At 38.1% G+C, this 14,067-nt stretch overlaps 1 protein-coding gene across 3 annotated transcripts in view; it reads left to right on the plus strand.

The window, feature by feature from the left end:
• PLPPR5 (phospholipid phosphatase related 5) overlaps positions 1-14,067 on the plus strand; it is a 302,682-nt gene that overhangs the window by 178,554 nt on the left and 110,061 nt on the right. For 2 of the 3 annotated variants that reach the window (XM_085511237.1, XM_015870095.3), the window contains 3 exons: positions 3,164-3,296; positions 5,641-5,891; positions 12,960-13,136. In XM_085511237.1, the coding sequence (XP_085367363.1) occupies positions 3,164-3,296; positions 5,641-5,891; positions 12,960-13,136 (561 nt within the window). The remainder of the gene's footprint in view (positions 1-3,163; positions 3,297-5,640; positions 5,892-12,959; positions 13,137-14,067) is intronic. The other variant, XM_085511238.1, reaches the window with a different exon arrangement.

The raw sequence follows: 14,067 nt of genomic DNA on the forward strand, positions 1-14,067 counted from the left end.
TGTTCTTGCAAGAGATTGAGTGTTGTATGTAGGTCATTCCAAAATTAATGCCTCCTGTTTATTTCCACAGCAAATACAACAGATGCAAAGAGCCCCAAAACAGTGTTTAATAGAGCAAATTCTCAGCTAAAAAAAAAAAAAAAAAAAAACCAACATTTTTCAACATAGTCATTACCATTTCCTTATCTGCACCAGCAGAGGTGACACTGTTTTGCAGCTCCTGTGGCAGCATTGTTGCTAGGAAAATGTTTCCCACGCAGTCCATCTTTTATCAGTCCAACCAGAGGGAAGTCAGAAGGTGCCAATTTGAGACTATACAGTGGGTATAGTAAGACAGTCTATCAGTGATTGATGATGTACTCCATATGCTTCAGTCTGGTATGGGGCCTGGCGTTATGTCACAAGGGATGAGTTGTCTTCTTCTCTGGCCTGACTCTGGAATGTTGAGCCTTCAGCTTAGTCAGTGTTGCAGTGTAGCAGAGTTAATGGTTTGTCTGGAATCCAAGAAATCCAGACAGATCACCCTTTTCCAAAAGGCAGTGCACATCACTTTACCCACTGAGGGATGCATCTTAAACTTTAATAGGGAGTCCATATTTGCTACTCCATAGACTGCCAGTTTAACTCCAGCTCATGGTGACACCTAGTCTGGTTACTGGCAATGATGCAATCCAGGAAACTGTGACCTTCAGCCTCTTATGGGTTCAATAGGTGCTGACGAATTTGCATGCAGTGTTTTTTCTGCTACTTTGTAAGCATTTGTGAGACCAACATGGCACAAACTTTGTGATATTCCAATGTTGCCACCATTGTTTCTAACTCTTTGAGGCTGATATTCAGCTTTGTACACAGTTCCCTGCTTGTAATCCTCTGATTTGTCCAGATGAGCTGATTGAGATGCTCTTCATTTAATGGTGTGACAGCTGTGTGTGACCATCTGGAATGCAGCTTATCTTTCACATCACTGTTACCACTGCTGATAAACAGCACCCACTGCTTCACTGTACTCATATTTACTGTTTGATCTCTATAGATGTTCAGCAAGCATAGATGAATGGTGATGGGTCCCATATTTTACTGCATGGAGGAATTCAGTGACACACCTTTGCTTCATGTACACTTCCACATCAGACTCCATTTTGTCTAACTCTATCCCTCTGTTGTCATCTGTCACATGACAACAAAATGTAGTAGAATATTAGTGGGAAAATTCTATCTCTGATCCTATTTCACCAGCTCCTGCCTCTGATTTTGTGGACCAACATAATAAAATAGGAGATGTTAACTTGGAGCAGCCCTTATAAATCACATATATATTCTGCATTCTGCTTTTTCCTTGAGTCTTAAAATATGCAGTAATTTTACTGAAATTATTAGATTTGGAAGAAAAAAAAAAACAAAAACAAAAACCAAACCAAAAACAGATAAATGCAGAATGTTCAGGTTACCTAGCCCTGGATCTTTCATTATTCCAGAGGAAAGAAGGAGTTAGTGTGACTCACCAGAAAAACCTAGGTGTTTCTCATCCTTATGAATTGCATTAGAATTGGTTTTTGTTCTTTTTTTGTTGTTGTTGTTTCGTGTTTTTTTTTTGTTTTGTTTTGTTTTTTAACATTAGAATCAGTTTTATTTGTTTTGATGCTTTTTTCATGAGACCTGTAGGAGTCATTGGGCTAACTTCTTATTGTTGTCGCAATTTTGATGAACTTGAATCCAAGACTGAGTTACATTTCATAAGCATACTGAGAGTTTTAATTACAGATGGCAGTGTTGTACTTCAGTATACTGAAAATTTTCTTTCATCATAGTAAAGTGGTTTCTTGTTAGATCAGCTGCTTCCATTTGTTTCATCTAAAGAAGCCACAGAGATCTGAGTCCAGTCTAAAATAATAGATGATGAGTGGTTTTTTTGACAAACTGAATTTTGCCTCATACACATAACTGCAGAATTATTTTTATTTGGGCCACATTATTTATGAGAAGCGTTTCCTTCCTCTGTATGTCATAAATTAGCTGCAAGTCATCTGTATAGACCTAATAGTATCTAAGTAAGACCATTAATTGCATACTTCTTGTTGACAAAGTTTCTTTAAACTGTTTTACTGTTTGTTTTTTTGTTTTATAAACAATGCTGTGTGTAGGACTACTCAGATCTGTAGTAACATATGATAAAGTTTATAATTTCCTCTTACTATAAAGTTTAGAAAGTCTTAGGTGGTTCTCTGACAACAGTATTTCTTGAGTTTGTGTAGTGTTAAGGCTGTAATTTGATGGTTGCTGCTCCTGATTATCCAAGTGTTGTGTACCTTCATGTATCAACAATATTTGCTGCTTTTCATATAGAAGAGAGAAAATGCCTTTCCTTTAAGTTCTGCAGTGAATGAAAGTTGAAATACAGCGACCCTTTTATGCAGTTTTCAATCCTATGTGTTCTACTTGCAGTAAAGCTTCAACATCACTAACTTAATACATACAGTTTGTATTTGGCATTAGGGCTGAATAGAATAACTGCCATAAGTAAATTAGGAGTCACATTTTCTTTTACAGGTAAATACGGGTCTTAGAGGGGATGTTTTATGTTCACTATCTACGTTTTTGTTTTCTTATTTTTGAGCCCTTTTATTTTTCCCTAAGTGTAATTTGAATGAGCTATAAACAAAATAATTAAAGTCAGACTTAATAAATGTTGCAAACTGATCTTTGCTGGAAAACCATTCCTTCAGTGTATGTTGGACCACTGCTGTGAATGTTTCCTCTGTGGCCCAGAATCTTGAGTCCACCCTTGTGAAATACTGAATGTTGGGGAGAGCCCTGAGGGAAAGTGCTGAGCATTTTCCAGGACTGGCCCTTACTTTCATTCCCATCTTGTGTGTTATGCAGTTTGTTTCTCTTGAAGTGATACTTTTCTTTGTTTTTCCCCTCATCCTGAAAACTAGGCTATGTTATGTTGATTTCAAGCCATCTTAATGCAAATAAAGAGGGCCAAATGGCCTATTCACCTCATAAGAAGATTAACATACAGAACTTGGTTCACTTATGTTGTTTTTTTGTTCTGGCTTGGTTTGTTTCCTTAAGATGAGATAGCTATCTCTGTAATATTAGTATATTTTATTTACTGTAATCTGATGTACCGTTTCTCTCCCCTTTTTCTCCTCCCCCTAAGATTATCGTTGGAGAAACCGCAGTGTTTTGTCTACAGTTAGCTACAAAGGATTTTGAAAATCAAGAAAAAACAATATTAACTGGAGACTGTTGTTATATAAATCCACTGGTGCGCAGAACCATCAGATTCCTTGGTATGAGCAAAATTAATGTTTTCATTTTCTGAATGATGAAAGTGGTTAAATATGTCTTAAGTTTGACTTGGATAAACTATTCAGATAACAATACAATATTTCATGTATAGCCCTAAGTTGGGTGCAATTAATTCTTTCCTTTTGGACAGTGAATTAAGTGTCTTGGAAGTCTGGATTAAAACAAACAAGAAAAAAAATCTGTTCGCAGAAACAGTACTAAAAACAGAAAAACTTGGGATCGCAAGAGAGGAAAAAAAAAAACCCAAACAACCAGCAGGTCTTGACTACTGGGAAATGGAGGGGGGAAGTATCTTTATACCAAATCTGTGGTCAACAGTTCTCTTTTGGGTTTGCACACATACAGCAGCCAAAGCTGAAGACTTTGGGGGGATATAAGTGTGTGTTTTGAAAGCCTGCCTAGTTTAGATACTTTCTTAGCCTAGAGCATGTGTTATAATCTATAATAGATAACTATGAAATCCACTGAGGTCAGCTGTAAAACCCACCTCCCCTGACTTCACTATATTTGAGATGTTGTGCTTTCTACTTATTTCATTGTAAATGCGTTTTGGAGAGGAAAGAACCACCTCTCAGAATGTCTGCTAAATACTCACAGATGCTGCTTTTTAATATGTGCAGGGATGCCACAGCCAGACTCCATTTGTCTGCTGTGTATTTCTCCCTCTTGGCTATATCTGAGGGCAGCAGCTGGGAAGCAAAGCTGCAGGGCAGCTCATCCCGTGTGCCCCCCATGCAGGGGAGGGAGGGCTGCAGCTGGGTCTGTGCATGCTGTGCCTGTGCCACAGCCGTGATGCTGTCTGCCAGTGCAATAGCTCACTGTCACATGGGAGTTCAGGAGTCACTGAGTGGGAGACTGCCCTGCATAGAGCTGGAGTATATGGGCAGTCATGTTGAGGAGCTCCTCTTGCTCCTGTTGATCTGTACAGGGACAATGTGTGGCCAGAGCCCACCTGGTGGTCTCTCCTTGCTCACAGAAGTGAAGCCAAAATGTGATGGGTAGGGCAGGGTTGAGTATAGCTTCTGCACTGTTACACCAGATGAGATGTCACTCCCTGTTACTCTCACAGAAGTGATGTGGCTGCCTGTTGTGGGTCTGCACACACTTTAGGGCTTGCTAGAGGGCCATCCTTAGCACCTGGGCTGGGCACAAGCCAGTGCTCATTAGTGTCGTGCTACTCATGATGAATCAGTGTTAGTGTGACACTTGACCAGACAGAATCCCAGAAACCATTGGGGGGAAAAAAGAAAAAAAAAAAAAAAAGAAAAGAAAAAAAAAGAAAAGAAGAAAGACCTTTAAAGATGCACATGCTTCTGTAGTATCACAACTGCTGTCCTATGCATCCATCCATGTGCTCGTCCTCATGGTGCTACATGAATTGGGAACTTCCATAGCTTACATTATATTCACAGCTAGCTATAGAGTTATGGGAAAGGTAAACTGATTTGCCTCCGCAATCCAGGAATCCTTTAGCTAAGGTGGCATTTGAATATGTCTGCTGCCTGGGCTTCCCAGTCAGGGTTGTTGCTGTGGTTGAATTTTCTTCCAATTTGCTTCCAAAAAGATAGAAAGACTTATAGGGATATATATATATATATTTTTTTTTCCCCCAACTAACCAGATAAATGCATTTCTATTCTTATGAACAAATGCACATACTTAATGTTTTGCTGATGTATATGATTTAAAAAAAAAAAAAAAAGCTTTTGTATAAGTAGCTCCTTGAATATAGAGATCATTTTGTTGATGTAATGATTAACATGCCGTGCATAGAGGTGTGCCCAGTAGCAGGCAGATAAAGACAACTTGTGCATGGCAATATTAAATTATTCAGTCAGCTTACTTATAGCTGAGAGAAAGGAAGATGATTGTCCAGTATGTGCAATGACTTTTCAAGTTACTTCACCATTCAATGCTTGACTTCTCTGGCTTTCAAATAGGGTTATAAGGTGGACAATTTGGCTCTGTTATTTCTGTTAAGTGAACATGGGCAAAAGCTGGATGTTTGGCTAGCTGCCCCAGATAGATGGGCATGCATGGCTAGGAGACCAGGAAAGCAGACTTTTTCATGATAGACGAGCACTCCTCTGAAGGATGGAGAGAGAATCAAGCGTGTGGGTATATTGCAGTGTTGCTTCTGCCATCAGATAGGAAGATATCTCCAACATCATTAGGGGTCTTTAGGGTATGTTCTTGTCCCTATGTGTTTAAGGACTGTTTGCATTCTTAAATGAAGGGAGCTGATTTGTTACTGTGATAAGTATCGTAATATGTTGTCCTGGACTGAAATTGTCAGGAAATTTAACTCTTTGTTTCCCTCTTTAGGAATTTACGCGTTTGGACTGTTTGCTACGGACATCTTTGTAAATGCTGGACAAGTAGTAACAGGGAATCTTGCACCACATTTTCTTGCACTTTGTAAACCCAACTATACAGCACTTGGATGTAAACAGTATACACAGTTCATCAGTAGTGCACATGCCTGTACTGGAAACCCAGACCTTATCATGAAAGCCAGAAAGACATTCCCATCCAAAGAAGCAGCACTAAGCATATATGCAGCTATGTATCTGGCTGTAAGTATATTGCACTGTTTAATATCACTGTATTTTTGAGAGCATATTGACTCAAACTATTTGGAAGGGGAAGAATGGAGGGAAGGTAAGACAACTTATGACCAATTTTAATGTATGCAATCCTTCTGTGTGTCACTGTGAAAGCTTTGAGAATTTGGTTCATTGGACTTAATTCTGACAATTACAGGTGTACTTATCCTTGTAGATGTAGTATGTTTAGGGCCATGCTGGGAGAGGATGAATTATTCAGGAATGGTTATAACTAAGGATAACCAGGTTCTCAGTTACTTTTTCCCTGTTTCCAGACAATCTAGAAGGCTTTGTAGTGTGGTAAAGGGTAGGGGGGAAGGACTGTCTGTAACCAACTACTAGTAGTCTCTTCCTATGTTTTAACCCACTTCAAACTAGTGGAATTGCATATGGCTGTGTTTGTTGGTGAGGTGAAGTAAAAGAGTGGGCATATGCAAATATCTGATCTCTCCAAATTTCCTGAGGTTCCATGTATATCCGTAGGTGCCAGAACTGATATCTATAGGTTCTGCAATTCTCTTGCAGAGAGTTTGGCTCTTTAAAAAGGCTGCAAGACAATCCAGCCCTTCTTCCCTCTCTTCTGTGTAACACTGAGTGAGGAGTAGGGCTGGGATAAACTGCTGTTTGCTGGGTAGCATAAGAGCTCCTGCTGAGGTAGTTCAGAAGTGAGAGCAATAGGAATGAACCTTGCTAAGGTAGCTCAGCGTAGTGCTCCCTGGCTTAGTTTGGAGTGCAGTTCCATCTGCAAGCAGCAACAAGTATTCTTCATCAAATTTTCCTTGGGGCACCCTTGTGGAAACTGACCTGAGCCTGCAGCTGCAGGCCTTTATAGCCCACTGGAAGGGCCCAAGGCTTTCCTCGTGGTGTTAGAGGGGAGTAGGGCAAGTGTGTACCTCTGGTATTTGCAGGAGTCAGCCCTTCAATTCCTTTAGTGTGTGTGTGTGCATATGTATGTGGACACGTGTGAGTGTTCATCTGTTTTGAGCGTATATATTTAATGAGCTGACTTAATTTTTGATTGATCTGGAAGCTGACACTTGCCAGCTGATATTTGATATATGGCAGCGCACCAACTCCATGCTTCTGGGTATGGTTTCAGTGCCAGTGCTTAAAATCTTCATCCCTGACAGTAGTGTTTACTTAAAGTTCCCTGTGGGCAGTGCTTTCTTGGAGATTTAGATTATCAGTTAGCACAGGAAGGTGTTAGCTGCAAATCAGAGATGAGCAGTAATATTCTGTTCTAACTTGTAAATGTAAGACTGCTAATAGTATCATCTTTATTTGGGATATATTTGAGGTTTTACTTCACTGAACTGCAAGTCCAAATTTGGTGCAAACTATTTTAGAAAACGTTCAGCATTCTACATTTTAATTGCTCCTATTTTTCTCATCCATCTGTAGAGTTGGATTTCCACTGTTGCCATGAGTCACAGAAACTGAAAGAAACCAACTGTTCAGTTACTGCAGAGCAGAAAGGAAAACAGCATTGATACATTTTAAAAATAAAAAATAGGCAATTACCAAGATTTAATACCTAGTATCATGGCTTTGGTACAGCTACATTGCTTTATGCAAACCTTACATTGTGTGTAATCAATAATCAGTTAACAGCATCAAAATTGGAAGCTGGTGTGATCTGTTTCATGATTTGATAGTCCTTCAGTAACAGCAGAACTGGATATATCCTGTGTTATTAGTGTATCACTGTGATGCATGACAGCGTCATCATTTAACTAAAGCACTGTAAACTGCTGACAGGACTGATGAGTTGTTCTTGTAGGCTGCCTGATGAACTAATGACTGTGATTTATCTGCTGAGGGCTAGCCTACACATTTAGGTCCTTGATGTGATATTGGCAGTCCTTTTTTCTGTTTCTCCTCTTTCCTTTTCCTATCCAGTTGCACTGTTGCTGCTAAAAATATTGTTTGTTACACACCAGTCAGAGAAATGCAATGTTCCAGTATCTAGGGTCATGTCCTTACAGTGTCATGATGTTTATTGGGAAAGTTGACTCTGAATAAACTTTCTCATCATTATGCACTGGAGTAGAATGTTTAAACAGTAGCCTAGTCTTTGTATGAGCAGTGGTTCAAAAGTTAACAAGAGCACGGGCATGAAGACCTTCATATACTACTCAGCTAGTACTTCATAAGCATATCATTTCTGATATAAAACATGCTTTCTTTTTGATTAACAGAAATGTTTGGGTGAGAGGGTGAGATTTTTACAGAATCCTTTCTGGACATTTCAGCTAGCTGTGTGCAAACCTAAACCAGCTTAAGGATATAGACAGGCAGTGTGCACCTAGCATCTTGTTAGCAACAACTTTTTCATCTAAGTTCCTAAGTCTTCCTTTTTCACTCCTCCCCTCTTTTGAGAGTGGGTGGCTGCTATGGTAACTCTGAATTCCCTTCCTGCTGGAAGTGCGGGCTTTTGCAAACAATTGTACTGCTAATATTTAGACCTCTCTAGCATTTGCCTCCATTGCTTTTCTGAGTACCTATCAAGAAAGACTTAGCAACTGAAATGTTAAATGGCAGCAATGTGCTTAGTTGTCTTTTTATTTCTACCCTATCCAAATGTGCATGATTCCAATGATTCACAACTTATTTTCTTATGACTTGCAGGTTAATTTATCCCTTGTATACCTGCAACTTCAAAATGTACTACTATAGATATATTTCAAAATCTCTACCCAAAATGGCTATTATCTGGACATCTCCTTAGCTGACTGCTCAGCTAATCTTAAATCTCCGTTGCATGTGCATGACCTAGAGTTGGATTATTAAGTTCAGTGCATTCAGCATTCACTTCTTATCAGCATTTCAATTCACCCTTTCTCAGCTGGTACAGCATCTGCTAACATGGATATTAAGGCAAATACTCCAAATTCATTGACATCACTGTAGAAGCCACGTTTCAATCTGCATAAGCTATCACAGCCTGGATGATTAGAGGTACATTTTGAATTTATGAAATTGTGCATATACTTTGATTTTTGTTTTGTTTTTTCCCCCTGCAACCAAAACACAGAAATGAGAAGTCACGAGTCTTCTTTATTGGTAGGATTTCAAAGTGATCTGTGAAGATGTAGTCAATCTATTCCCATGGATTCAGTGTGAGACTAGTGACTAACAGTTGTCCTTTGATGTTACAAATATAGGGGATTGTTCATTGCTAGCTGCAGTCTAAAATAAGTTTTAATTAATCATACAAAACTTCGCATTTTCTTGCTGTATTGGATAAGAATTGACATCTGACCTATCTGAAGCACAGCTTTTGAACTTGGTACTATCAGACACATTTCAGACTTGCTTTAGATTTGTAATGATAGAGGAGAAAGTTTAATGTCTTGATAATTAACATAGCCCTTAGACATAAAGGTTGTTCTTGTTGCTTTGAACTGGCTGCAACTACAACCTCAGGCAGGGCTAGCAAATACATCTGACAAATAAGTCTTCCTTATATGCAGAGCTTTTGTTAGGATCTTGATCTTCTGCTTGACAAGGTTCTGATATCTGGCGTTCTGCTGCATCACCATTCAGTGTGTTTCTAAGTCACTGGGTAAGGATATCAAGGCAGACTGGGTCACAGTGTTGGCAATATGATCCTGCCTAGTGTCTCTCCTTGATCCAGTCTTTGAGTCATGAGGAAGTCTCGTGTCATCTGTGAAGACCTTGTTCTTGAAGTGTCTTTATGGGTCTTTGCTTTGAATTTTTTTTATTTTTTTTTTTATTTTTATTTTTTAATAAGTTAAAGATTAAAGGATTCTTTTGGCTGCTTTTCAGGGTTTTTCTCTTACTCTCTGTCTTGGTGAGGAAAAGTATCCACTGACACTGATTGTGTAACATATATAATGGTCTTCATTTAATGGATGCATTGTTTGCTTCAGATTGGATAGCAAATTAACATTAAAATTTTGTATCAGAGATTTAAATAAAGACCACTTGTCAGTCAATTCCTTGTAACAGTTCAACTGCTCAGGATAACAACCTCTGCGGACTGAATCAAGTCTAGTTAATATTTGGGTGATCTTATGGTCTTGATACATTGGAGAATATTTGTCTCTTCCACTTTAAAGTTGCCTCAGTAACAAACTCCTCGTGGGACAAGTTACAGTAAGTTCCAGCATTTCTAGAAGTTTATTTTCCTTTTTCCAAGCCAAGCTCTGGACTTTGAAACCCAAGTTTTGCCTGTTGTTACTAATAATTACTGCAAAACATATGAAAAAAATGGATAATGCCTCAAAAGAAAAAAAAAATCAGCATTGTTGGTTGTAGTAAGGCTCATAATAATTTGAAAATAGGACTGTTCTTTGCTCTGGTAATTCTTTGGCTCAGTAGTTACTAATCAAGGGAGTTGAAGAGCTTTTACATTGTCAGACAGGATTCTGACTAATGATTTAACTTGCTTGTAGTCTGCAGTCTTCTACAACCTACTACTTTTTCAGCTTTTTGATCTCTGAATATCTCTTTTCTTGTACCTGTGATGAGGAATGTTGAAATCTGTGTGCTTCTGAGGTGGAAGGTGTATAAGTTATTACTTATATTTCTTGCTACTAAATTATACAAGCAAAACAAATCTTGGGAATGTATATTTGGAGCTCTGCCCAGGAGGAATCACTACACAGGCACCAATCTCCTTTCCACTTGTCACTTCATGAGTCATTGTTCTCTGCCCACTAACAGATTGGTTTGTCCCTATGTCAATTTCCCCCGACCATCTGCTTCATGGAGGACCAAAACAGCAAGTATGGAGGACATCTTCCTCCCCATATCCTGGGAACTCAGTCTAATGAACCAGATAGGAAAAATAACCTTCCTCCTAGTTGGTGTGTCCAGCCTGATGACTAGCTCCACTCTAACCAAGATGGGACTTGCTGCATGTGTGCATGTATGTACATTGCTTTTCCTCTAAAATCAAGAAGAAAACTGCTTAATTATATTTTGTTCTCAGTACAATGCAGAATTTTGACCAAACTGACTACATTAATATAGTACTTGAGCTGTAAGTTTTAAAATGGATGTCTGTAAGTCCTGACTTGCAGAATTCTATTTCTTTTGCAGAGCTTTGCAAGTGTATAGACTATCTTTCTCCAGAAGTTTTGCTGTACTTCTGTTGACTCTTTAGTGGAGTACTGTCCTTAGCATCTCGATGACTATTCTTTAAAGAAAAAATTAAAAAGTAATCTATGCTTTCAGAACCCTCTGATGTTATTGTTAATAATGAACTGAACATGGCAATCTTGACTATGTATATAGGAAGGGGCTTGGCACATGGAAGTCTTTGTTAGTCACTAGAAGCAGGATTTTCTGCAGTTGATTCTGCTTTCTGAGTGATTTGTCTAAGTAAGATCTGAAGGATGGGCTTGACTCTAAAAAGCGTTTCAGAAGATTTTCTGTAGAGTGCTCTTCAGTTTAGTTTTGTATTAAAAATGTTGAAGTTTGAAATACAGAATAATCAATTACTAGTATTTGCATTGCAATACATTTTGACTACATAAAAATTTAGGTCATTGTCTTGGGTGATGACTAGTTGTTATAGATAAAACACACACATATATGTAGATGAAACACACTGCTACTACCTGTCTTAAATAAACTAACAATTTCTTATCAGTTGATTTTTCCTTCTCAGTAGTCATTTTGATTTCATTAGTAGCTACAGTAAAAGGGTGGTCAAAAATGGGAGAAATACTGTATCTTAAATAAGCTAGTAAGAGGAAAGAAGAAATATGTGCTGGAAATTGACTCAGTCTCTCTTTTTAAAACCTTGCTCTGTCTGCACTAGCGGAAAGCTGTTCACTGCATAAGGTACATGATGATGTTTAGCAGTATGCCACTGTGATTTTAAGCTAACTGGTTATGTTATGATTCTTTCTCTCTGCCACGAATATTTCTCTAGAATTTTGAGCAAAATGACTGGCAGATGTTCTTTACAGATGAGCTCTGACCAGCTCTAAGCTTCCTTCATTTAATTTGATTGATTTACTATGAGTGTAACTAATTCTTGACTAAATAATTGCACTTGTGCTTAACTTGTTGGTGTAATTTCGGACAGTACAAAGTATTGCCTGTTTGTTACCCAAGGAAATACCAGTTTGTCAGTGTAGGTTCATCTGTTTCCTGTTCAAAATGGTGACACTACAGACTTTGAGTTTCCAGGGAAACCTCATGAAGAAACTTTAATTCTTTATTTTTTAGAACTATAGTACTTTACTTAAACATGAAGCTGAAGGACTTCAGTGGGTTAGCTGCAGAAGCTGCAGAGTGTAAATGCTCATTTTCCTCAAAAGCCTATTTAATTGAAGTGTTATTTTACAGGGTGGAACTTTAAAGCAGTCTTAATGTCAATATTGAATATAAACAAGGGTATGGGAGTTCAGAGTTCTGAAATTCATTTCTTCCATTGGCCTGTCAGAGCTTGGAAAGCTCTGGCTTAGACCCTGTTCTCTAATGCACCTAACCTTGTGGCAAATGAGCTGCTGCACCTCCGTGCATTGCATTTGATCCAGTAGTACAGACATTAAGACTGCAAGCAGGGCAGAGGTAGGGATCTCAGTTTGTTGGAGGATGTATAAAAAACTCCTACACTGGGGTTGCTTTGTGTGCTGTGGGGAACTAGTACTCACAGCCTCTGTGAAGTATGGGGAAGCACCGGTTGAAAGTGTGACATTTCATTTTTAAAGCAGATATTGACATCTAGTTCCATTTTCACTGCATTTTGACAAGTTTCTAGCTAATCATGTGGAGAAGCTACATGTGAGGAAGAAAGGTATTTGTTGATAAAACTAAGGGTCAGATATAGCCCCTGTCAGGACAGGATTTTTTCTCTCTCTGCCAACACTAGGCAGTAAAAAATTAGTCTCTCTATTTACATCTCTGCATAAATAAATAGCTTGATAGGATAGGGTTGTCAAAATAAATACAAACTCCAAGATTCATAGTATATTTAAACTGAGTTTCTAATGTTCTGTTTGCCAGTTAAGGTGATGCATTATACATTGGTATTAAACTTTCTTCTGTTCTGATTTTCAGATGTATATCACCAGCACGGTAAAAGCCAGAGGAACAAGGCTTGCAAAACCTGTTCTGTGTTTGGGTTTGATGTGCTTGGCTTTCCTTACTGGAATCAACAGAGTAGCAGAGTATCGAAATCACTGGTCAGATGTAATAGCAGGATTTATAATTGGAATATCTATAGCAGTATTTCTGGTAAGTGTATATTTGTCTCTTTAAAATAAATATATACCAACATGTGCTAGGAGTTACAAACCAATATATTGATAGACTTGACTTTTCAGAAAAAAGTGTTACCACTTTTTAAAATGATCAGTTTCCTTAGATATATTTACACACATGGAAATGTCCAATCAAAAAAAGAATTGATCAAATTAGCTATTTTGATTTCCTTATAAACCAAACCATAGAGTTTCATCCACTCATTTTTTTTTACACTAAGCCCCACATTAAACAAATACATATTTCATAAACATTTCATGTTTTATAAAATATATTTCATAAAATATTTCATATTTTAATCTATTACATGCAGTAGAAGGATATGTACAGTGTTCAAAGAATGATTTCTTTTCATACTAATTCAAGTTTGAATTGAAATTCTGTTTTATCCAGTCAAAAATTCTTGTTTAACCTTTTCGTTTTTCTGGAGTTATGTTCCAGTACTGAATCTGTAGTCCCAGTTATTAATGACCAGTGTCTGTGTCAGAAAGCTGCCGCTAATGTATTAATCACCTTCACTAATAACTTGAGTGTAAAGCCATAGCATAGTGTAGTCATTGCTGTTTACTGCCTGTAAGTTTGTCTGCCTGGCTGCTGGTGTAGTATTTGGTTGTGTGCTTTTAAGTTTTTTGTATTACATTTTTGCCCTGAAAGTCATGAAAGAAAAGAGAGTAGAAAAGAAGTCTGTTCCAGCACTTTTTCTTATATTTTGTGGTATGTGCTGCATAAGCTTCTCTAAGTAGAATGGCATTAAATTCAGTTGTTTTTTAAAGACAATACAATTGGAAAGAGCTGCCTTATTTGAGTGTCTGAATTAGTAGAACCCCCTTCCCCCTGCCCCAAGCAAAAAAATGCTGCTGCCCTGAGCAAGTTTAGATTTTAGTTCAAATCTGAGGACAATCCT

The sequence above is a fragment of the Coturnix japonica genome, chromosome 11 (genome assembly GCF_054131305.1).
Source record: "Coturnix japonica strain WE chromosome 11, WE-NBRP24, whole genome shotgun sequence".
Classification (NCBI taxonomy): domain Eukaryota; kingdom Metazoa; phylum Chordata; class Aves; order Galliformes; family Phasianidae; genus Coturnix; species Coturnix japonica.